This window comes from Monodelphis domestica, chromosome 6 (genome assembly GCF_027887165.1).
Source record: "Monodelphis domestica isolate mMonDom1 chromosome 6, mMonDom1.pri, whole genome shotgun sequence".
Lineage (NCBI taxonomy): Eukaryota > Metazoa > Chordata > Mammalia > Didelphimorphia > Didelphidae > Monodelphis > Monodelphis domestica.
This window is the reverse complement of record NC_077232.1, coordinates 302020878-302047439: the sequence shown is the minus strand read 5'-3', so window position 1 is coordinate 302047439 and position 26562 is coordinate 302020878. Positions and strand designations below refer to the sequence as shown.

The 26562-nt window shown below is 37.1% G+C and overlaps 1 protein-coding gene across 3 annotated transcripts in view; it reads left to right on the top strand.

The window, feature by feature from the left end:
* The first annotated feature begins 416 nt into the window (after positions 1-416).
* The window catches only part of PRDM5 (PR/SET domain 5), a 281441-nt gene continuing 255295 nt past the window's right edge, over positions 417-26562 (top strand). For all 3 annotated transcript variants that reach the window (XM_056803499.1, XM_007495542.2, XM_056803500.1), the window contains exons 1-2: positions 417-740; positions 24437-24520. In XM_056803499.1, coding sequence (XP_056659477.1) covers positions 648-740; positions 24437-24520 — 177 coding nt within the window. In that variant the 5' untranslated portion in view covers positions 417-647. The remainder of the gene's footprint in view (positions 741-24436; positions 24521-26562) is intronic.

Genomic DNA, 26562 nt, shown 5'->3' with positions numbered 1-26562 from the left:
TGCAGTCCTTATTCGATATGTAAGGGAGCTTACAATGCATATATATAGAAGAAATAAAATGAAGAGATCAATTTATTTCAGTAGGACAAGAGTACTTGCCAAAATTTCCTAGGACTCCCTGAGAATGCAAAATGGGAGCCCAGATGGCCTCTGAAGTTCCTTCCTAATCTAAACTTCGGACACACTAATCATTCGTTTTTTTTCAGAGGCAGGCAGGGACACATTCAGCTTCGCAGTTTGGGACGAGTACATCCTTTTCTTGGGATGAAGGTTTTGCTTTGCTCGCCTCCTCCCTGCCCTGCCCCCACCCTCCCGGACTCCGCAGCCCAATGGGTCCAGGCTGCAAACTTTGGGCCAATCAGAGCCCAATATTCTCAGGGCCGCCGGCGTCGGGGCCTCCTCCTTGCTGAGCCGCAGCTGCAGCCGGGACAGGGGGCCCTTGTCCGGAGCCAGAGCCGGAGCCGGAGGTATAGCCGGGCCGGGTCGTGGTCCGACCCCATTGCAGTCCGAGCCCCAACCCCGGCCCCTCTCCCCCTCCTCCCCAGCCCCTTTGGCCTTGGCTTTAGCTGTGGCCGTGGTAGCAGCGGGGCCCAGGCCGGTCCAGCTCAGCTGAATCGCTGAGCTCGTAGGCTCGCTCCCCCGGGACCATGCTGGGCATGTACGTGCCCGATAGGTTTGCGCTCAAATCTTCCCAAGTTCAGGACGGCATGGGCCTTTACACAGCCCGAAGAGTGCGAAAGGTGGGTGACCGACCCCTGCCTACTGCCTGCCTCTCTTCTTTTCTTCCCGCCTCTCTTGCTCTCTCCCTCCCTTCCCTTCCTTCTGCCTCCGCTGCCCACTCCCAGGAATGGGAGCCTGCCCCGGAGGAGGAGACTGAGTGAGAGAATCCATGCAGGCCGGCTGGCCGGCCGGCCTGGGGAGCTCCTGCGAGGTGCAGCCCCAGCCTTGGGCCCGACCTCGGTGCCAGCCCTGTGATGCCACGTAGGAGGGAGCCGCCGCGCCCTCCTATCTCTCTGCTCCAGCTTCTTTCTGCACGTTTGCAGGGAAACAACTTCGACCAGGCTACGGCCACAAGACCTTGTAACTTCCTCTGAGCTCCAAGTATCTGGAGGGAGGGATTCTGGTGAAAGAAGGAATCTCACCCTCTTGGAGGAAATCAGTGAGTGTCTTCCTAACCAGCTGTGTGATGTAGTTAGTGGACAAACAGCTTCCCAGAAGCAAATGGACAAGTGGACCTGGGTTCAAGTCCCCCTGCCCTGGTCACCTCCGTGCACTAGGCAATTCGCTAAGATTCTAAGCTGAAGCATTGCTAATGGCAGGAGTTTCCTCCCCTGGAAGTTCCCCAAACTAGTTAAATAACAGGCAGAGCACCTATCCTTAATCATGTGGTAAGCCTTGGGGATACCTTCCCCTTCCCCCCCCCCCAGCCGCAACCCCTCCCCCCCAAGATGCATTCTTCTTAGGTAGCTTCCCATGGGGGGGGGGGGAGAGAGAGAGAGAGAGAGAGAGAGAGAGAGAGAGAGAGAGAGAGAGAGAGAGAGAGAGAGAGAGAGAATGCATATCAGGGAAGGTGGAATTCCCGAGGTAAAACGAACTTTGAAGGAAATTAGAGATACTGAACAGCTGAAGCAAAGTGTATTTGGAGTGTAGGGAACCTTATTGTAATTATAAAGGGAAAATGACATCAAGAAGAAAGATTCCTAGATTTATTTTCAGAGGACCCAGGTGCAAATCCCTAGGTATTGCCTTTGTGACCCTGTGGTTTAGCCGACATAGCACATCCTATCTCTCCCCATTAGGGTGCCTGCTTTTTCAACCTGGCTGGCTTGCCTGTCCTCTCTCAAGAAGACCTGGATTTGAACTCCACCTCAGATGCTAACTAGCTTAAGGATCCTGGTCACTTAACCTGTTTCAGTCTCAGTTTTCTCATCTACAAAATAGGAATAATTATAGCCCCTCTCTCACATGGTTGTTATGAGAATAATTGAGGTAATGTATAAACTCCTGCAGTTAGTATTTAAAATCCTGCACAATCTACCTGTCACCTATCTTTCTGAGCTAATTGAATATTACTTCTCCTATGCACTCACTGTATCAGCCAAATAAGTCTACTTATTTCTCACAAAAAATATATTTCCCAACTCCATGCCCCTGAATCCAGAGTTGCTTGACATCTAGAATGTTCTCCCTCCTAATCTCCATCTCTTAGAACTCCTAGTTCCCTTCAAGATTGAGCTCAAATCCTAATTCTGTGGAGACCTCTTTCCAAAATTCCTTTAGTGGTTAAGGCCCTATTCTATTTAATAATTCAGACAAACACATAAATTTTGAATGTAACTGGTCCTTATTTATATAGTTGGAGTTCCCCTAATAGAATGCACACTCCTTGAGGGCAGGGCTGTCTTATTTTGTATTTTTGCCTTCATTACCCAGAATACTTCTTGGCATATAGATATATAATAAATATTTGTTGAGGGAATGATGTGAAAAGTGATTGAAAAACGTAAGGTGCTAGATAAATGGTAGTAATGATAGTACTGCTGAAGAATCCTGGAAGAAACTGACCAATAGGAGAAGGGAAGCAGAGGGTGGTGGGATGTTCTAGTAGAGTGAGAATCACAGGCACTGAGGGAAGTTCCACAGTTAAGGCAGCTGAGGCATTATTAGTAGGCTCTCTGGGAAGTCATTTAACCTTTGCTTCAGTTTCTTTATCTGAAAAAGAAGACTTGAACTTGGTGGACCCCAAGATCCCTCTCAGGTCAAAATCTACAGTATCATCATCTTCATCATCATCATTCAAAATATAAGTTGAGGGAGCGCTCCATGAATCATTAAGCCTTGTTCTAGTAATTCACAGATATTATCCCCAGGTCTAGTTCTTGACACAAAGAGGCAGAATTTATCCAGAAGGCTTTTAAAGCTTTTTTTGTGTGATAGAAGACTGACACCAGGGAAGGCAGGTGACCTCCTGGACCGGGGCTTCAAAACACACTTTCTTTTCCCCTTATCATTTCCAAACACAGCCACATTTTCTCAACTAGAATGCATTCATTCTTCCTTTCATCTATTTGGTGTTTTTTTTTACACACCTACCTTATCTAGAGCTCCAGGTTGGATCCGGAGTTCAGATAAGAAATTGTCCCTATACTACATCAATGAAACATTTATTAAGCTGTTACAATGCACTTACTTGGTCCTCTGGATAGAAGATAAAATCAAAATATTCCTTGACCCAAGGAGTTAACATCCTCAGTTATCCTGATGTTTGTCTTGTTACTAGACTTTGATGACTCTGGAAGAGAGAGTTAGGTGATAATTTTGCACAGTTCTACTTCATTTAAACCCAACTCACATGCAGGTTGAGTTGTCATTCCATGATGTCACTGGCTGTCTTTGAAAGGAAGGATAAGCAATAACACCATATGGTGACATACAACACTCAGACCAACAAGATACAAAATAACTTAGAAAGGGAAGGCACTAATCCACATGTAGAAGGTAGAGGGTGAGCTAAGTTTTAAAGGTAATTAGGGATTCTAAGAGAAAGGGAAAAGCATTCCACATATATGGGACAGTCAGTACAAAGGGCAAGGTGGGAGATGGTATATCATGCATATATCAAAAAGAATGTGAGTATGGCTAGACTATTGACTGTATGGATAAGAGAAATGGGAAAGAAGGCTGGAAATGCCAGGTGGATTAGGTTATGAAGATCTTTAAGTGCCAAAGGGAGTTTATATTTAATACTGCAGGAAACAGAGTCTTTGGATTTTAACTGAATAGGGGATGGATATTGTCAGGTCTATGAATTCAGAAAAATCATATGGATGGCAGGATGGAGGATAGATTTTGATGGTGAGAAATGAGGCAGATAGGCTACTTCTGGTACAGAGAGAGGCAAAGAGGGTTTGAACCAGTCGGGGCTATGTGAACTAACAGAAGGGGATTTTTACTAGAGATGCAGTAGCATCACTAAAAGTTTACAATCTAGTGCAACCACAGTTTTGGGAGATAGGAGAGGAAACTATTGTTGCAGAATATATCTAGTCCAGTTTCTTCCTGTATTTCCTCCTACTCCTTTCCTTCTAGGACCTGGAGACACCTAGAACCCATCCAGATTGCTGACTGCTTAGACCAGATGGGGGTTGGTGCAATGGAGGAAATCACTGGGCTTTATGCTCTTCAGTGTACTTCCTAATTTCCTTACTAACTGGCCTTTCTAAGGACCTGTCAGATCCAGCTTAGTGATGAAATTATCTTAGTGATTGATTGATTTGTATCATCTTCCATCTCTCCCTTCCTCCTGGTTCCTTCACCAGTACTTAGAAATGTGCCCAAGTTTCCAGCTAACATTTAAAAAAATAACCTTTCAATGAACCTATCATTTATTCAAGTTAAAAAGTCCTTTTGTACCTTCTGGTCTTAAAATCAGTCTTTTATACTCGACAGCTATTTCCTTACCACCTACTTATTTCTCAACTCTTTACCATCTGCCTTCTGACCATGAACCTCCAATTAACTTTTTTTTTCCAAAGTCCTTCCCCCTCTTAGTATTCTCTTGTCCTTAGGCACCACTGCTCCATATTGATGCCAGATTTATAGAGAATACACTATCAGTTTTAGCACTATGCTTCAATGTGCTAGTAGAAGGATACAGGGCTGTAATTCCAGATCCATCCCAAGATTTCTTAGCTGGTAAATCCAATACCCAATTCTCAGTCTTCTTTCTTCTTGACATATCTACAGATTTTACTACTATTAACTATACTCTGGATACTTTCTGTCTTGTCTCAGAGCCTGTGACATTGTTCTCTTCTACAGAGTTCACCTTCTTTTTGGCTGTTCCTTCTCAGTCTCCTTTGCTTCTAATGGAACATCATCTATGGCCTTAGACTCCATCCCAAGCCCCTTTCACTTTTAACTCTACACCCTCTCCCTTGGTGACCTCATCAGTTTTTGTGGGTTCAGTTAATATCTTTTTTTCTTTGACTGACATATCTAGAGACACAGCTCCTTCTCCTTCTAACAGCCACTTTACAGTGAGCCACTGTACACTGGTGTGCTGCTGCCCAGGTCACCCAATTAAAATTTAAAATTATTGAGTCATATAAGGATGATATTAGAAAATAAGTATTGTTTTATTCATTTAGAAATAAGTTGAGTGGCTGGCTTGAGAAAGAATTGGAGTTTGAAGCAGAGCGGAGAGAGCTTATTAATTTCAAATGTTGACAGTTATAACCATTTTCTTGTGTCAGTTACTCTCTCTGGCAGTTGGGAGTTGGTCTCTGGAGTTAGCAGAGACACACTCTCAGAGACTCTCTTTCAGGACTGGAGGAGGTTAATCTTTGCCTCTCTCTCTCTGACTGAGAGAAAGAGCTGAAGGAGTTTAGTGTTTTCTTTTTATCTATTTCAGTCTTCATAAATTGGTTTATATCTGAAAAGACCAAAGAAAGATCTGGTCTTTGGTTAGTAGTCTATTAAGACTCAGAGTCCTAACGTGATTCTTGTTGAGACTCAACCAGCTAGCCTTTGTTATTTTATAACAGTAAGGCAAAGTTAAGAATTATAAAGATAATAGTGGTAGTTTTATTTAGAGAGTATAAATTTAGGTTAGTCAGATCAGGGAGGATTACTGTAACCTGTGAATCACAGGAGAAGTTGTTCCTTGTGGAACAAGGGAATTTATTTGGGTAGATTTAGAATCCCTCAGAATTAGAAATCCTTCTTTATTCTTATATATTTCAATAAATATTATTATAAGAATCTCTGATTCTTCCTGAAGGGAAGTTCACCTTTGAGCTTCACTTTATCACTGAATATGCTTTTGATTACATCTATCAAAAGTATCTGAACAATTTGAACATGTATTGGCCAGTTTCCCCATCTATTTTTATGTAGATTGCCTTTTATTATTTTTATAGTCAGGTTAGTTAGACCTGCATTCTCATCATCCTGCTAGGAAGATATCTTCTCCTGGGATTAAAATTAGAATATTAGATCAGCATGTTCAAAATAAAATTATTTTCCACTGTGAATGATGGAATGAAAAAACACTCATTAAAGACTTACTTTGGGGCAGCTAGGTTAGCACAGTGGATACAGTTCCAAGCTTAGAGTCAGGAGGAACTGAGTTCAAATTTGGCCTCAGAAACTTCCTAGCTATATAACTCTGAATATGTCACTTAACCTCATTGCCTAGACCTCACTACTCTTCCCAGTGTTGATTCCAACATGAAAGGGCAAGGGCTAGACAAATGGGGCTAAATGACTTGCCTAGTTTCACACAGATAGGAAGTGTCTCAGTCCAGATTTGAATCCAAGGACCTCCTGTCTGGCTCTCAATCCACCAAGCCACATAGTTTTCTTCACTCTTGCCCTTGTGTCTTAGAGTTGTTACTAAGATAGAAAGTAAGGGTTCTTTAAAAAAATCTTACTTTGTGCCAAATGCTGCATTATGCATAGGATATGGAAATATGAAAACCTAAGCTAGTCCTTGCTCTTTGGAAGCTCACACTCTACTTTGGGAAGATAGCATCTAAAAGCAATTTCAGCTATGTGGTAATTAAGTCCTAAGGGTACAGAGGAAGGCCAGAGGTTTTCAGATTTCATCACTAAGCTTGATAATATCATCACTAAATGCCTTACTAGCTGGCCAATATGGGGTAATGGTGCCTAAGGAGGGAAGAATCCTATCAGGACCAAAATTGAGAGGGGAAGGACTTTGGAAAAAAAGTTAATTGGAGGGTCGGTCATGGTCAGAAAGCAGATGGTAAAGAGTTGAGAAATAAGTAGGTGGTAAGGAAATAGCTGTCGAGCTGATTGAAAAATCAGTCGAAAAATACTGATTTTAAGACCAGAAGGTACAAAAGGACTTTTTAACTTGAATAAATGATAGGTTTATTGAAAGGTTATTTTAAAAAATGTTAGCTGGAAACTTGGGCACATTTCTAAGTACTGGTGAAGGAACCAGGAGGAAGGGTGAGATGAAAGATAATATGGATGGATCAAAAGGGGAAAAAGGGGGAAGGATTGGTGTCAGCAGAGAAAAGGGCCACCTCTCTCCCCCTTAGAGAATAGAACATATGTGCAGTATGAATGGAAGGGCTGAAATGCTTTGAGGAATGGAATAGAGTGAAGAGCAAGCTGAGTAGACATGACGGTTTTCTTCCCCAGTGCCTTAGCCCTGGGATTATTTATTTTTTGGTCAATGTATATATTTTGCATGGATGATTTCTTTGCATGTTGTTGCCCTCATTAGAATATGAGCTGCTTGTGGACAGGAACTATGTATTTGCTTTTCTGGTGCATAGGACTGTTTCTTGCACATAATAAGTACTTTAAAAAATGATTTATGGACCCACTGGAGTGGAGTGGCAGACAAGTACTGAGGGAGAGGAGCTAGGAGTGTGGCAAAGCTGGTTTGTTCTTTGATGAGGCTTGGAAAACTTATTGAAGGAAACATGATAGAACTCCAATCAGGTACTAATGTAAAGAATATTAAGTAGCTGTGAGGGCCTACCTGCATTTGTGTAACATGAGTTTGTAGTGATTCTGTTTGACCAGTGGCATAACTTCCTCTGGTAGTATCTAACAGTAAAAGAGAAGAAAAATGATGGAATTGGTGCATTGACAGTGAGCCTGAACATTGGAAGATTGTGAGCAATTTGTTTATTCAGTTCATATGAGACTGAACTTAAGAATACAAGGAATTCAAGGGTGGAAGGCTTCATCTGACAGAACTGCCCAACTATATAGTCTAGATTAGAGGAGAGGGAGGTGAGGCCACAAATGGGATCTTTGGGAGAACAGGAAGTGATGGAGTGACTGGAGGTCACAGTGAAATGAGCAGACTAATGATAAATTTTTCGTAGGAAGAAATGGAAGGTCAGGAAACTAAATTTCATATGCATATCTCAACATAACAGCACTGCATGAGGAAATTAAAAGATAATAAATACATTTACAAAATCAGTTTCAACTTGTACTAATGCTTTGAAGGAAAAAAATGGAACCCATCAATGAGCCAGTGTTAAAGGAATTGGAGAAGGAGAGATTTGGACAGCAGAATCTAAGAAAAAGCTGTCTAGGACACTTATTTATAGCAGATGTAAACAAGGCTAGGTTCTCTGATCCCTTGTCCTCAAACCAATATTTTATAACCTTAAAAATCTGTAAGAATGAAGCCTTTGACAATCTGAATGCTAACTGTGTCTGTTCTGCCCATGAGTACATAGTTAAAAACACAACCACCATTACAGACACAGTACTAAGTCATTTTACAAATATTTAATAAGTACCTCCTATGAACTATACTTAGTACTAGGGATGCAAAGATAATACAGGCTATGACTTTAGGGAAATTGCCTTCTTTTGGGAGGGGAGAGAGGAATAAGTTCAAAATGTATGAAGTAATAGTAGGAGTAGAATTAATAGTAGTAGTAGTAGCAGTAAATAAAAATAAGAATAACTTATTTGCATAGCACTTTAGTTGAGGGACACTAGGGCCAGAGAAGAAAGAGATAGTTGAGGAGGGAGAGGATGCTTTGCTTGGGGGAAATCAAGAATTACTTCCTGGAAAACATCACTTCAGAGGTGGAGTCATTTTGTGGGTGGAGATGAGGAAGAAGACATTTCAGACAGACAGATAGATAGCATAGTCTGCCGATAGAGTGCTGAATTTGGAATCAGAGTTTAGGAAACTAACTTAGAATTGTTTCAGACAGTTATCTGTATAGCTTTGGAGAAATCACTTTACCTCTATCTGCCAGAGTTTTCTCATTTGTAAAATGAATATAACAACACACCTGTTTCCCAGGATGGTCATGAGAATCAAATGAGCCAATATATGTGGAGAAATTTGCAAATCTTAAAGTATTCAGTTCAATAGGTTCCTATAACTTTAGCCATTATTGCTTATATATTTATGAATTCTTCTATTTGTGTACTTTATGAGTTTGGAGTATTACTCTGTAGGGAGATAGTGTAATATGCTGGACTTGTCACTGGATTTGGAATTAGGAAGAACTTGGTTCAAATAGTACTTTAGACATGTTACCAGTGTGACTTTGGACAAGTCATTCAAAATCTAATCTTTTGTTGTATCATATTAAATTTTTTTTTTTAACAATTACATGTAATAATAAATTTGCATGTAATTTTTCCAAAGTTATATGATCCAAATTGTCTCCCTCCTTCTCTCTCCTCCCAGAGCTGGCAAGCAATTCAATCTAGGTTATAAATATTGTGTCAAGGAAGTTTATCCCCTCCCCCTCCTGAAGAGCTTAACTGCCTATCAAAAATTCCTGAGATCATACAGTTGCTCCAGTTTTGTGTCCCTCTACATATTGTGCATCAATAAAGGTCAAGGCTTGGGGCTTCTGAGCAGGATAATCAAGAAAGAATTAGGGGAGAACCAAGAAGAGAAGAGAACAGGCAGGTGAGGGGAGGAAAGAGGAAAGAGACTGGCAAGCTAGGCACCATGCGGTCAGGTTACTTATAAGAATAGTTGTCTATCCTTTCCAATAAACTTTATAAGGTATATATCTGGGTAGAAATATTATTTAATTCTTACAATATATTACCATACAAAACACATTCCTATATTACTCATTTATATAAATGAATAATCTTATAAAACCCAAACCCCCAAATTTACTCAAATATTTTTGATTGAAATACTCAAATATTTACTCAAATAAACAAGTGAAAAATCATATGCTTTCATCTGCATTTCTACTTGAACAATTCTTTCTCTGGAGGTAGATAGCATTCTTTGTCATAAGTCACTCACAACTGTCCTGGATTGTTGTATTAGCTGAGAATAGCTAAGTCTATCAATGTTGATCATGATATAGTATTGCTGTTATGATGTACAATGTTTCCCTGGTTCTGCTTATTTCACTCTGTATTAGTTCATGTAAGTCTTTCCAGCTATTTCTAAAATGATTATGTTCCTCATTTTTTACAGGACAATGGTATTCCATCATCATCATATGCTACAATTTTTTAGCTATTCCCCAATTGGTGGACATCCCTTCAATTTGCAATTCTTTGCCACCACAGAAAGAGAAACTATTTTGTACAAATAGGTCCTTCCACACTTTTTAAAAATCTCTTTGAGATACAGACCCAATCGTGATATTACTAGATCATTCCTTAGCCATTTGGACATAATTCCAAAGGGGATTGCATTCTTTCTCATAAGTCCCTCAGAGATGCCTTGGATTGTTGTATTGCTGCTAGTAGTAAAGTCCAATATATTGGATAGTTCCACAATGTTTCACTTTCAAGTGTACAATGTTCTCTTCTGCTCATTTCACTCTGCATCAGTTTTTGGAGGTCTTTCCACTTCATCTAGAAATCCTCTAGTTCATCACTCCTTACAGCACAATAGTATTCCATAACCAACAGATACCACAATTTGTTCAGTCATTCCCCAATTGAAGGACATTCCCTCATTTTCCAGTTTTTTGCCATCACAAAGTGCAGTTATGAATATTTTTGTACAAACATTTTTTACAATTATCTCTTTTGTGTACAAACCCAGTAGTGGTATTGCTTGATCAAAGGGTATGCATTATTTTAAAACCCTTTGATGGACATAATTCCAAATTACTCTCCAGAATGGTTGGATCAATTCATAACTCTACCAGCAATACATTGGTGTCCCAATTTTGCTACATCCCTTCTAACAGTTATCATTTTCCTTTACTGTCATATTGGCCAATCTGATAGGTATGAGGTGGTACTTCAGAGTTTTTCTAATTTGTCTTTCTCTAATTAAGAGGGATTTAGAACATTTTTTTCATATGATTATCAAATGCTTTCATTTCTTCATCTGAAAACTGCATATTCATATCTTTTGAGTATTTGTCATTTGGGGAATAAATTGTATTTTTATAAATTTGACTTCCTTCTTTATGTATTCAAGAAATGAGACCTTTTTCAGGGAAATTTATTATGAAATATTTACTCCACTTTATTGTTTCTCTTCTAATCTTGGTTGCATTGATTTTGTTTGAACAAAACTTTTTAAATTTAATATAATCAAAATAATTCATTTAACATCTTGTAATGTTCTTAATGTCTTGTTTGGCCATAAATTCTTCTCTTCTTCATAGATCTGTTTCTCTAATTTACTTATAGACCCTTTATGTCTATTTTGACCTTACCTTAGTATAAGGCATGAGATATTGATCTATACCTAATTTTTGCCATGCTGTTATCCAATTTTCCCAGTAGTTTTTGTCAAATAGTGAGTTCTTATCCCAAAAGCTGGAATCTTTAGGTTTTTCAAACACTAGATTGCTATGGTCATTTACCCCTATTCTATTGTATTATTTCAACCTTCTATTTCTTAGCCAGTACCAGATTGTTTTGATGCTTACTATAACAGTTTAAGATCTGGATCCACTAGGAAACCATCCCTCACATTGTTGTTTTTGTTAGTTCCCTTGATATTCTTGACCTTTTATTCTTCCAGATGAATTTTGTTATTATTTTTTCTAGTTCTATAAAATAATTTTTGGTAGTTTTATTGGTATGGCACTGAATAAGTAAACTAATTTAAGTAGGATTGTGATTTTTATTATATTGGCTTGGCCTACCCATGAGAAATTAATGTTTTTTTTCAGTTGTTTAGATCTACTTTATTTGTGTGAAAAGTGCTTTGTAATTGTACTCACAATTCCTGTTTGTCTTGGCAAATAGATTCCAAAGTATTTTATAATGTCTAGAGTGATTTTAAATGGCTCTTTCCAACTCTTGCTGCTGGACTTCATTGGAAATATATAGAAATGCTGATGATTTATATGATTTTATTTTGTGTCCTGCAATCTTGCCAAAGTTATTAAATATTTCATGTAGTTTTTAGTTGATTCTCTGGGATTCTCTAAGTATAACATCATATCATCTGCAAAGAATGATAGTTGAATTTCCTCACTTCCCAGTTGAACTCCAATTTCTTTTTCTTATATTATTGCTAAAGCTAACATTTCTAGTACAATATTAAAAATAGTGGTGATAATGGACATTCTTGTTTCACTCCTGATCTTACTGGGAAGACTGCTAACATCCCCAATTGCAGATAATACTTGCTTACAGATTTACATAGATGTTACTTATTGTTTTAAGGAAAGACCCTTTTATTCTAATGCTTTCTGGTGATTTTAGTAGAAATGGGTGTTGGTATTTTTCAAAGGTTTTTTCTGCATCTATTAAGATACTCATGTGATTTCTCTTTATTTTTGGTTATTGATGTGGTCAATTATGCTGATAGTTTTCCTAATATTAAACCATCCTCGCATTCCTGGTATAAATCCCACTTGGGCATAGTGAATCATTCTTGTGATATATTGCTGTAGTCTCTATGGTAGTACTTTATTTAAGATTTTTCCATCAATATTCATTAAGGAAATTGGTCTGTAATTTTCTTTCTCTGTCTTTGGCTTCCTGGTTTAGGTATTAGTACCATGTCTGTGTCATAAAAAGGATTTTGTTGGTCTTCTTCCTTGCTTATTTTTCCAAATAGTTTATATACTATTGAGATTAATTGTTCTTTAAATGTTTGACAGAATTCACTGGTGAATCCATCTGGCCTTGGGAATTTTTTCTTAGGTAGTTCATTGATGGCTTGTTCAATTTCTTTTTCTGAGAAGTAATTATTTAATTATTCTGTTTTCTCTTTTGTTAATCTAAGTAACTTATATTTTTGTAAATAGTTGCCCATTTCAATTAGATTGTCAGATTTATTGTCATATAATTGGACAAAATACCTCCTAATGATTACTTTAATTTCCTTTTCATTGGAGGTGAATTAACTCTTTTCATTTTTGACACTGGAGTTTTGATTTTCATCTTTCCTTTTTAAAAATCACATTAACTAATATACTGTGTATTTTTTTTCCTATAGGACCAACTCCTAGTCTTATTTACTATTTCAATAGTTCTTTTATTTCAATTTTATTAATTTATCTTTTGGTTTTTAGAATTTTCAATTTAGTTTTTAATTGGAGATTTTTAATTTGTTCTTTTTCCATTTTTTTAGTTGCATGCTTAATTCATTCATCTGGCTTTTCTCTATTTTATTGATATAAGTATTCATGGATATAGATTTTCCTCTGAGTACTGCTCTGGCTGTATCCCATAAATTTTACTATGCTTTCTCCTTATTGTCATTCTTTTTAATGAAATCATGGTTATTTCTGTAATTTGTTCTTTGATCTAACTGTTTTGAATAATTAGATTATTTAACTTCCAATTAAATTTTGTAAAAAATAAAATTAGTCTCAATAAAATATTATATTTTAAGGGATTTATTAATGCTCATTAGAAATCATGGAATAAAGAGTATACAAAATAAATACCATGTGTCCATGGCTGATTAGCCCATTTAAAATCCCCATGCTTAGCTTAACACTGCCGCCATGCTGGCTACAAGCCCAAGAAAGAGCCCTAAGAGGATTGCCCACTCACTAATATCCTCTGTCTACAGGAAGTTCCTAATGATAGAAAATCAGTGGGCTCCTGGGAAATGTAGTTCTTCTTTTAGGGTAATAGATTTTCAATTATATATTTCCCCCTGAGATCCGTGGAAGACTAGTCTCTCCAATGGATCTTGTAAACATGACAAACTTTTGAATTATAATAATTTGAAGCTAAGAGGAAAAGAAAAGAAAACCAATGATTGATAGGTGCACTGACAAAAATCCAGCTGGGGGAAGTTCCCTTCCACATAAGAGTATACATACAAAAACAAATGCAATCAACCCCACACAGTTCAAATCCCCACATCCCAAAGTTCACTCTGGATCTTCTGGTGCAGAATTTAAACTTTGCATTTTAGAATAATAATACAGTCCCACTTGAACAGGGTGTGGAAAAACACAGGGATCACTTAGGGATGCATGGCTGAGTTATAAGGTATATGAATCAATTGGCAAGAGGAAATAAAAAAACATCAAAAAATCCAAATAAAAGAGAAAAGATAATTTCTGAATGAAATATAGACTATCAAAGGCTTATATGTAAAAATTCTAAGTAAAAGAAAAATAAATTCATAACAGGTCCTTGAATCAGGGCCCAATCACAGTAATTTATATCCCACAAGTGTGTAGGACAAAATGCAGTAATATTTCACTTACTCATTTACAGCCAAGACTATAGGGAGTTGCTATACTATAAGAGAGAAAAAGTGAGTATATTATAAGAGCAAATGGGAGTCAGGATGGAGCCAGAATAATCAATGTCATGTATTTTATATAGAGTGTGTGGTATAAGGAAGACCTGCATTAAACACATGTTAAACAGCCCCAAACTCAAGTCTCATACATGATTAAGTCCATGTGCTCTTTGTGCAGAATGTCATCAATCCATGTTGTTTTGGTCTCTTTGACTTTGTACTCTCTATTTGCACTATGCAAATAGCTTTGTGCTTCTTTGGCAGTGTGCAATGGCTTTTTTTTTTTTTGTATTCCCTTCTCCTGGAATCAGACAGAATCATTTAGCAAAGTCCAATAATTTTTTTTTAAATTTTCAAACATTATTCATTAGAAACAAAGATCACTTTTTTTTCTCCCTCCCTCCCATTGGTGATGTGTGATGCCTCTGGGTATCACATGTGTCCTCAACCCGAGCCCATTTCCATGCTATTGGTTTCCATAGTAGGGTGTTCATTCAGAGTCTCTCCTTGATCATATCCCCTCCACCCCTGTAGTCAAGCTGTTGTCCTTCCTCAGGGTTTTTACTCCCACCGTTTGTCCTCTGCTTGTGGGTAGTGTTTTTTTTCTCCTTGATCCCTGCAGGTTGTTCAGGGACATTGCATTGAGACTAATGGAGAAGCCCATTACTTTTGATTGTACCACAGTGTATCAGTCTCTGTGTACAATGTTCTCCTGGCACTACTACTCTCACTCTACATCACTTCCTGGAGGTCATTCCAGTCTTCATGGATATCCTCCACTTTATTATTCCTTTTAGCACAATAGTATTCCATCACCAACATATACCATAATTTGTTCAGCCATTCCCCAATTGAAGGGCATCCCCTCAAGTTCCAGTTTTTTGCTACCACAAAGAATGCATCTATGAATATTCTTGTCAAGTCTTTTTACTTATTGTCTCTTTGGGGTACAAACCCAGCAGTGCTATTGCTGGATCAAAGGGCAGACAGTCATTTATCGCCCTTTGGGCATAGTTCTAAATTGCCCTCCAGAATGGTTGGATCAATTGACAACTCCACCCACAATGAATTAATATCCCACTTTGCCACACCCCCTCCAGAATTCATTACTTTCCTTCACTGTCATTTTAGTCAATCTGCTAGGTGTGAGGTGATACCTCAGAGTTGTTTTGATTTGCATCTCCCTGATTATAAGAGATTTAGAACACTTTTTTTCATGTGCTTATTAATAGTTTTGATTTCTTTAGCTGAAAACTGCCTATTCATGTCCCTTGCCCATTTATCAACTGGAGAATGGCTTGATTTTTTGTATAATTGCTTTAACTCTTTATAAATTTGAGTAATTAGACCTTTGTCAGAGGTTTTTGTTATGAAGATTGTTTCCCAATTTGTTGCTCCCTTCTAATTTTGGTTACATTAGTTTTGTTTGTACAAAAACTTTTTAATTTTATATAATCAAAATTGTTTATTTTACATTTTGTGATTCTTTCTATGTCTTGCTTGGTTTTAAAGTCTTTTCCTTTCCAAAGGTCTGACATGTATACCATTCTGTGTTCACCTAATTTACTTATAGTTTCCTTCTTTATATTCAAGTCATTCACCCATTCTGAGTTTATCTTGATGTAGGGTGTGAGGTGTTGATGCAGACATAATCTCTCACACACTGTCTTCCAGTTTTCTCAGCAGTTTTTGTCAAATAGTGGATTTTTGTCCCCAAAGCTGGGGTCCTTGGGTTTGTCGTAGACTGTCTTGCTGAGGTGACTTATCCCAAGTCTATTCCACTGATCCTCCTTTCTGTCTCTTAGCCAGTACCAAATTGTTTTGATGACCACTGCTTTATAGTATAGTTTGAGATCTGGGACTGCAAGGCCAATTTTTTTTTTCATGATTTCCCTGGATATCCTTGATCCTTTGTCCTTCCAAATGAACTTTGTTATGGTTTTTTTCTAATTCAGTAAAAAAATTTTTGGTAGTTCAATGGGTATGGCACAAAATAGATAAATAATTTTGGGTAGGATGTTTATTTTTATTATATTGACTCGTCCTACCCATGAGCGGTTAATGTTTTTCCAATTGTTCAAGTCTAGTTTTAATTGTGTGGAGAGTAGTTTGTAGTTGTGTTCATATAGTTCCAGTGTTTGTCTTGGTAGATAGATTCCTAAGTATGTTATATTGTCCAAGGTGATTTTGAATGGGATTTCTCTTTCTAATTCTTGTTTCTGAGATGTGTTGGAAATATATAGGAATGCTGATGACTTATGTGGGTTTATTTTGTATCCTGCAACTTTGCTAAAATTGTTGATTATTTCGATTAGCTTTTATTGATTCTCTAGGATTCTTTAAGTAGATCATCATATCATCTGCAAAGAGTGATAACTTGGTCTCCTCATTGCCTATTTTAATGCGTTCAATTTCTTTTTCTTCTCTAATTGCTACAGCTAGTGTTTCTATTAAAATATTAAATAATAGAGGTGATAATGGACATTCTTGTTTCACTCCTGATCTTATTGGGAATGCATCTAGTTTATCCCCATTGCAGATGATGTTAGCTGAGGGTTTTAGATATATACTGCTTATTATTTTTAGGAAAGACCCTTCTATTCCTATACTTTCTAGTGTTTTTAATAGGAATGGGTGTTGTATTTTATCAAAGACTTTTTCTGCATATATTGAGATAACCATGTGGTTTTTGTTGGTTTGCTTGTTGATATGGTCAATTTTGTGGATGGTTTTCCTAATACTGAACCAGCCCTGCATTCTTGGTATAAATCCTACTTGATCATAGTGAATGAGCCTCCTGATCACTTGCTGAAGTCTTTTTGCTGGTATCCTGTTTAAGATATTTGCATCTTTGTTCATTAGGGAAATTGGTCTGTAGTTTTCTGTCTTCATTTTTGATCTACCTGGCTTTGGAATCAGTACCATGTTTGTATCATAAAAGGAGTTTGGTAGCACTCCCTCTTTGCTTATTATGTCATATAGTTTGTATAGTATTGGGATTAACTGTTCTCTGAATATTTGACAGAATTCACTTGTGAGTCCATCAGGCCCTGGGTATTTTTTCTTAGGGAGTTTTTTGATGGCCTGTTGGATTTCTTTTTCTGATATGGGATTATTTAAGAAATCTATTTCTTCTTCTGTTTTTTTTTTCTATTTTTCTTTCTATTTTTCTAAATATTCATCCATATTGCCTAGATTGGCATATTTATCACCATATAATTGGGCAAAGTAATTTTTAATGATTGCCTTAATTTCCTCTTCATTGGAGGAGTCCCCCTTTTCATCTATGGTACTGTTAATTTGCTTTTCTTCTCTCCTTTTTTAAATTAGGTTGGCCAGTACTTTGTCTATTTTGTTTGTTTTTTTTCAAAGTACCAGTTTCTTGTCTCATTTATTAGTTCAATAGTTCTATCACTTTCAATTTTATTAATTTCTCCCTTAATTTTTAGGATTTCTAATTTGGTTTTCTTCTGGGGTTTTTTAATTTGTTCACTTTCAAGTTTTTTGATTTGCATGTCCAATTCATTGATCTCTGCCCTCCCTAATTTGTTAATATATGCACTCAGGGATATGAATTTTCCTCCGAGTACTGCTATGGCTGCATCCCATAAGATTTGAAAAGATGTCTCACCATTGTCATTTTTCTCAATGAAATTATTAATTGTTTCTATGATTTCTTCTCTAACTAACTGATTTTGGGCTATCATATTATTTAATTTCCAATTGCTTTTTTTAAATTTTACTCTCCACGTACCCTTACTGATCATTATTTTTATTGCCTTATGCTCTGAAAAGGTTGCATTGTTTCTGCTTTTCTATATTTGTTTGCTATGTTTTTATGACCTAGTGTATGGTCAATCTTTGTGAATGTTCCATGTGTTGCTGAAAAGAAGGTGTATTCCTTTTTGTCCTTATTTATTTTTATCCATATATCTATCAACTCTAATTTTTTCTAAGATTTCATTCACCTCTTTTACTTCTTTTTAATTAATTTTTTGATTTTATTTATCTAAATTTGATAGTGGTAGGTTTAGATCTCCATCTAGTATAGTTTTATTATCTACTTCCTCCTTCAATTCTCCTAATTTCTCCATTAGAAATTTGGGTGCTATACCATTTGGTGCATACTTGTTGATTAGTGATATTTCCTCTTTGTCTATACTCCCTTTTATCAGGATATATTTGCCTTCCCGATCCCTTTTAATCAGGTCTATTTTTGCTTTGGTTTTGTCAGATATCATGATTGCTACTCCTGTATTTTTTGTGTCAGTTGAGGCACAATAGGTTTTACTCCAACCTTTAATTCTGATCTTGTTAATTTCTATCCACCTCATTTGTGTTTCCTTAAGACAACATATGGTAGGGTTTTGGATTCTAATCGATTCTCCTATTTGTCTACATTTTATGGGTGAGTTCATCCCATTCATGTTCAATGTTATGATAGTCATTTGTGAATTCCCCAGCATTTTTATATCCCCTCCTAATTCTGACTTTTCTTCTTTTGCTATTACCTTTTAAACCCGTGGTTTATTTTACATCAGTCTCCCTAGTCTTCTCCCTTGTTATGCTTCCCCTTCTAGTCCCTCCCTATTTATTCCCTTCCTCTTCCCCCTCTGTTTTCCTCCCTTTTTTTGTTCCGTCAACTAGCCCCCTTTGTTTTTCCTTCTCTCTTAACCTGTTGGATAAGATAGAATTCAAGATCCCAATGGATCTAGATGCTTTTCCCTCTCAGAGTTGGTTCCACTGAGAGTAAGTTTTAAGTAATACCAATTAGTACTCTTTTCCTCTCCTTCTTATAAGAAAATTCTTCCCCTCCCCTTCCTGTGTGTATCTTTGTGTGACAAAGATTGTTCTATTTATTTCTATTTCATCAGGTATATCTTAGTACCATCATTTATTCCCCCCTTCCTTTTTCTTTCTTTTTTTCTCCCCCCTCCAAATCATGTTAATGCCCCAATATTTCCCTATGAGTGATTCTTCTGATTACTCTATTAATGCATACAATTTTTGAAAGTTGAATATAACATTTCCCCCATATGTTAGTATATATAATTTGATTTAATTGTGGCCCTTATAGAAGAGAGTTTGAATAAAAGAAAAAAAAACACTTTTCTCCTTTTCCCTTTCTTTTATATTTACCTTTTCATGTTTCTCTTGCTCTTTGTGTTTGGATGTCAAACTTTCCACTGAGTTCTGGTCTTTTCTTTATGAATATTTGGAAATCTTCTATTTTGTTGAATGTCCATACTTTCCCCTGGAAGTATATAGTCAGTTTTGATGGGTAGCTGATTCTTGATTGAAGACCCAGTTCTCTTGCCTTTCTGAATATCGTGTTCCAGGCTTTAAGGTCTCTTAGTGTGTTCACTGCTAGGTCTTGTGTGAACTTTATTAACGTGCCTCTGTATCTGAAGTTTCTCTTCCTAGCTTCTTGCAATATTTTCTCCTTAGCTTGGAGGCTCTTGAATTTGGTGATTACATTCCTGGGGGTTGTCTTTTGGGTATTTAGTATAGAGGGTGTTCTATGAACTCTTTCAATTTCTATTTTGACCCCTTGTTTGAGAACATCAGGGCAATTCTCTTAGATGACATCTTGTATTATGTCATCTAGGTTTTTGTTAATCTCTGGTTTTTCAGGTAGACCAATGATTCTCAAATTGTCTCTCCTTCCTCTGTTTTCCTGGTTTGTCACCTTGTCAGTGAGATATTTTATGTTTTCTTCAAATTCATTAATTTTTTGACTTTGCTTTATTAATTCTTGCTGTTTTGCAAGATCACTGTCTTCCAGTTGCTTAATTCTAGTCTTTAAGGAGTGGTTTTGCTTTTCAGTTTGTTCTGCCCTTCTGTTAGAGGCTTCCAGCTGTTTCTCCAATTGTGAGTTTTTGTCTGTCAGGCTGACGACCTCTTTCTGAATTTGTTTCCATTTTTCTAGCCCGAAGGTTTCCATATTTTGGATAAGCTCCATTTTGAGTTCTTCCAGTGCTTTTGGATAATTTCCTTTTTTGGGGGGCCATGTTTTGCTTTTGTTTGCATTTCATCCTCTTTTTTGTCTGTAGCCTGCATTTTCCCTCCATAAAAGTTTTTAATAGTCACTTTTTTCCCTGTTGATCTTGGGCACTCTGAGCTATCCCTTTGGTGGTTTTCCCTTTCCTTTTTAGTCAGAAATCTGAGTGAAATGGGAGGATTTTGATGTTTTTTGCCTCAGGATAATTCTTCCCAGCCTCCAAAGTTTGTTAGCACACCCACCCAGGTAGTCTGTTGTCTCTTCTCTCCCATGCGCATAGGCTTCCCCTGTAAAACCACTCCATGGTGGTGGTTCCCAGGTAATCCTTGTCAGTTCCCAAGGACCCTGGCATGCCCCTCCTCCCCCACTACAGTGAGGAGCAGAGGAGATTTTGCCTTAAGCCATTTCTAGAGCCTCTGTGGCATTCGCAGTTTGTAAGAGGCCCTGCAGTCTGGGTGCTCTCCAGTGAAACCGCTCTGAGAGGTAGTTCCCTGGGAATCTTCATTAGATCCCAAGGACCCTGGAGTGCTCCCCACTCACTTCAGCAAGCTTTCTCTCCCTCTTATAGTGTGGAAGTATTCAAACCCCACATACCTTCATTGCTGTGGGCTGCTGGAGAGTCACTCTGATCTTCCAAAGATGATTTTTATGCTCTTTTGTGGTAGTCTATTTTGTTCGGTATATGGGAGAAGAAGCAATTTGTGTCTAGATTGCTGCCATGTTTACCTGGAAGCCATAATTTTTTAAAACAATCAATGGCATCATTTTTATAATCTAAAGCTTTTTGGGTATGTATTAGTATTATAGCAAATGTATTTTAAACTTATATTACTGCAAAATCAAAAAAGTTAAAGAAAATCTTGTCAATACTGGTGACATATGCTTCAAATACAAGAAGGAGAGAAAAAATAAAACTGAAATAGTATATTGTATATGTAAGCAAAACAATAATAGAAAAGTTTTAAAGATCAAAATTATATATCTTACAATCATTGACACACTGTGTCAGCCAGGAAAAGGTAGAATACAAAGGTTTCTTACCCAAAAATGAAATCCATTTCCTTTTCAAATTTGGCCATGATCCACTATTTACAAAGCAACAGTTTGTATAAAGAACAATAGTACAACAGGTAATGCACATTCAAGAAGTATCAAAATTCCCAAAGTTATAATAGCCCATTTAATGACAAAAGCACATAAATCCACTATCATATTTTACATGAGTCTGCTGTATGACGTTTAAAGCTAATGGATACTTGTCACAAGTTTTTCATGTGTAGTAAATCTTTCAACCTTGGTTGAGATATTTTTAAACAAAGTAAAACTTATTTGAGTTTAGAACATTACTAAGAAATCTAGATTGTTCTGGTGGAAGTAAATTAAACTTAAGAGTTACAAATGAGAGATCCTCCCTCTTGGGAGCCATCCAGGGGTACCATGCCCTGGGATCAATTTCCTAACTCCTTTGGTATGAGACTGTTATATCCTATTCATTCACATTTTTACAAATGTGGGAGGTAGGGATTATAATTATACTTCACTTCAGCTACTAAAATGGACCCTTTACCTCTTATTACAAATGACTCAGAGGTAGGCAAAATGATCAGAGTTGTTGAAAAAAAAATTAATCATGTCTAAAGACCCCTTAAAATCAATCTGAGATATTTAGGTCATTAAATTTATGAAAGGTTGTTAACCAGTTTGATGGGATCCATCCATCATCTGTGTGACAGTTAACAAATGCAAAATGGAAAAAAGACTGCTTATGGGCTTTTACAATATACATATTATTTAGTATAGTTATAGGGGAAATGTAACAGAATATAACAGTAGTTAAAACACATTAGATTAAAAGGATTCAGTGTAACAGAATAGTATTGAATACATTAATATATGAAATTAAAACCAACCAAATTAAATCATAAACAAAACAATCAGCAAAATACAATAAAATACAGAGACTTTTATATAAAACATTGAGGTCTGAAAGGGCTTAAAATTTCACCTGCATACTCTTTAAAGTTCCTTTCTCTATCCATTCAAATTCCATTTGTCAGAACTATGAATTTCTCATAGTGAGGGAGGACATGGATTTGAGGAATCTCAATCTGGATGAATATTAGAGACTGGTCAGGCCCAAATGGCAAAGGGTTGTGGGAGATGAATTTCTCACCTGAATCTCAGGCAAGATAATTGTAAGGAATAGTGCACCCATGAATGGTGGGAGCTATTTGAAATAGGCAAGGTACTGGTCTTTTATACAGTATACCATGCTCATAATTTACTTCCTGTTTGGAAGAATAACTTCCTTCTTCCCTTGCCCCCCTTAGTTAAAATGCTAGTTTCCCCAACCACATGGAGAGGGAGTTAGGAGGCTAATCATTGCCTAAGGAAAATAGACCCCAGTTTTTACCAGCTAGTTTGTGATTCTGAAGACACAGCTGTAGCCACCAGCAACCCAAAAGGACTGGAGCTGGGGCTGGGGCCAGAGATCAGGAGGAGGATTCAGGAGTAGGAGCAGGCATATCAGCAACAGCAATGCCAGAGGCAGCAGTGAGGAACTGAGGAGGAAATGGCAAACCACTCTAGTATCTAGCCAAGAAAACTCCAAGTGGGATCATGAAGAGACTAATACAACCGAAAAATAACTGAACAACTACTCTTCTTGAAATTAAATTCCATTAAAAATATATTTTTTAAATAACTGTCATTTGCATGGTCACATGCTCAGTAAATACAAAGATGGGGGTGGTATTGAATTTCCCTGCCATTTTCTTCTCAATTCATTTTGTAAATAAGGAAACTGAAGCAAATAGTTTTAAGTGACATGTGTGGCCAGGGCCACCCAGCCACTATGTTTCTCTGACACTTACTTTGAACTCAGAATATTGAGCCTTCCAAGCTTCCTTCAAGAAGAGTAGCCTTTTGTAGCTGCTCTTCTGCTAGTTAGAAGTATGGTCTGGAGAGATCTTTTGTTTTTTTCTAGGCTTTAGACTCCTTTTCCATAAAATGGATGATTTAGACTAGATGGTTTTGCTGTGGTAGTTTCCAGCTTTAAAATTCAAATATTTCCAATTACTCTGAGTCCCAGAGTTATTGAAGACTAGTCTTTTTTGTGTATATACTGATAAATCTTTACCTGGCATCTTTTGTAGAATGCATCATTCTTGATAGTAAGGATTGCTCCCATTCATATTGTTATAGTTTTATTTTCTTAGTAGAATGTCTTTTACCCAGTAGGCAGTCAATAGATGATTGTTGAATTGAATTGAATCATACAGAATTCTAATTATATTTGCTTCTGCTTCCCCATATCATAGTCATTCCTTCCCCAATGTCTCTGGAGATGTTGCTGTTGGTGGCATTTTTCTCAAGGTCAGGCTACTGTAAAAGCTTTCCTTTCATGAGTAAAGGAGCACCTTCCTGCAGTCTTCTTGAAGATCTGGTTAAAGAATGCTTGATTTATCTCTCTAAATGTTGGCTGCCGTGGAGAGGGCAAACTGAGGTCCACCCTCTGCCTTTCCAGTGTTGTTTATGGAATTATAAGACTGTTGCTCAACTACAAGGCACCTCACCCTTAACACAAATCAAGTACAAAATCTGCCCCTGTGGCTGGTTGTTTGAGGTGCCAGCCAAGGATTTTGTACTTTTTTTCTTTTTTGTTTTTTAACCAAAGCATATATACTCCTCTAAAGACAGCATGCCCCTTCTTTTCCATCAGTGGTGTGGATAGATTTATTATTTTAATGGAAACCTAGTGAAGGTCAGCATAAGGATCTCATCTTTCAAAACAGTAAAGACTAGTCTTCAATAACTCTGGGACTCAGAGTAATGATAGCAGAGGGATACATTTAGGCAATATAAAGACAAAAACAATGTAAAATTATTTTTAAAAATCTCAGTGCATTGGATTGTGCCCTTTGCCTGGGGGTTGAAGACAAGCAAACTTTATCCCATACTCTCTTCAATGTCTTCCTTATTTCAGGTTTCTAAATGACTTAAAGTTTTTCTATAGGCTTCTATTCAATAATTAGTCTCCAAATAGCAGATCAATTTGATTTTAACATTTTTTAGAAGACAAGAACATTAGCCCTTGATTGGTACTACATATACCTAACATTTTCCCAGGGGCTCTAAACTCTAGTCAGAAAATCATGGAGAGCAAATGCTACCTCCTTTTTGCTAAAGAAAAGTTGTTCTTCTGTTCTATTTACCCAATGATTGTAGTAATGCCTTTTCAATGCCTTCTTGTTTAGGGTGAAAAATTTGGCCCATTTGCTGGAGAGAAGAAAATGCCTCAGAATTTGAATGAAAGTACGGACTACAGGTTGATGTGGGAGGTAAGAACAAGATGGCTATTTTGTTATTTAAAATAAAAATTAGGGCATAGAATATAATCTTTTGGAGAAGTTAGATATAAAATAATTATAAGCTCAAATAATAATACTCAATTTCTCATTTTCCTAGTTTGACATTAAGAAAACTTCTTAATTTTTTTGTTATATGTATCTATGTACATGTCTATCTACCTGATTACATTAGATGGCAAAACTTTTCTATTTAATGAGTAAATTCTTCCCATTTACATTCACAGTTATGTTTGCTAACTGTCTATTTCTCTCCATCCTATTCTTTTAAACATATCTTTCTCTTTTTTAATCCTTTTCCTTAATCAAGAATCTATTTAGCTTCTAATCACTGCCTTTATTCCCTCCTCTCTTCACCTATCCTTTCTTCTCTTAATCCCATTTCTTCCTATTTCCCTGTTGGGTAAGATGAATTTCTATCCCCAACTCTGTGTATGTATATTCTTCCCTTTCTAAATCAGTTTAGAGTAGAATGAGATTCAAGTATGGCCCAATCCTTTTCCATTTTCCCATCCATTATATACACTGTTTCATAAACACCCTATTAATATGAGATGCATCTGTCCATTCTTCCTTCTGTCTTCTCCATTTTCCCAGCTCATCTCTCCTTTTCTTATCCTTATTTTGAGATTATCTCAACATAATGTAATTATACCTAGATTTAGTATTAGTATAAATCTTAGTAGATTTCCTCAAAGACTCCTATTGATGATAAAGTTCTTAGGGGTTACATGTATCATCTTTATATAAGAATGAAAACAGTTAAACCTTGTTTAGTCCCTTATTATTTCCCATTTATACATCTTTTGAGTCTTGTTCTTGAATGTCAGATTTTCTATTTAGCTCTGGCCTTTTCATTAGAAATGCTTGAAAATCTGCTACTTCCCCTTGGATTTAGCCACCTGCCTTTGTTTATTCCACTACTAGCTTATGTGCAAGGCTAAAGGTCAAAATAGATTCTTCATTCTGCTCTTGGGCTCAGAGCCACACACCTATGCTTCTGGAATTTGTTCTTTGCTTCTTCCCTTGTGAATACTATGACCCAGGACTTGGTAATAGGAGGCAGAACTGCCAGATTGCACCTATTACTGCTCCCAGTGTTAGTATAGGGGTCTTCTGGGATTTCTTCCTGCTCAGGTATTTCCTTCCTTGATGTTTAGTTTCCTTGCTATCCATAGGTTCCAGAATGCTCCCCACCACTGCTATCATTGACACTGAAAAGAATTCCTGACCAGTTCCTGTTCCAGTGTCCACAGACTTCTCTGTCTATTTTTCTAAATTGCTCTGAGCTACACACGTAATACACTGTGGAATTGTGTGTCAGCTATGAGAAAGATGGGGGAGGGGTGGGAGGGAAATAATATGATTCTTTCAACCAAGGAATAATGTTCTAAATTCACAAAATAAGATTAAAAAATTAATTGCCCTGAGCTGGAATAACAAATCTCTGTGACTTTTTCTTGGCTTTTCTAACAAGAATTAATCTGGCATGCTTTCTCTGGAGAAGATTGTGAAAGACCTAAGACAAATATTCTACCTCTCACTCTGCCATCTTAAGTTCATCCCTGTATGGTTCTCTTAATATGGAGCTATTGGAATTAATTATTTTAGAAATTGAGAGTTCATTAGTATATAATTCTAAGACATTTTTTCCTTAAAAGTGTGATTAGCTTAAAAAACCATGCATGTATGATTAGCTTATGGTTTTTGATAAGAGCTGACTCTCTCTGGAGACCAACTCTGAGGGAGAAGGGAGAAAAGAGAGAAAAGGCCCATATGGATGAGAAGTTGAATAGATCGAAGGGGCTGTGAATGGGATCACAGATTCTACTTTATTGAGCATACAGGTCCAGTATTTGTAAGAAATCATGTGCTAGTAACCAAAGAAGCATTATATCACTGAAAGTCAATCAGGAATCATAGGCATAATGTCAGAATTAGCCAACAAAGTAAGGAGGGGATTACAGTACAGGTGTAACATGGTCACAAAGAACCCAAAGATTTTTTTTTCTTAG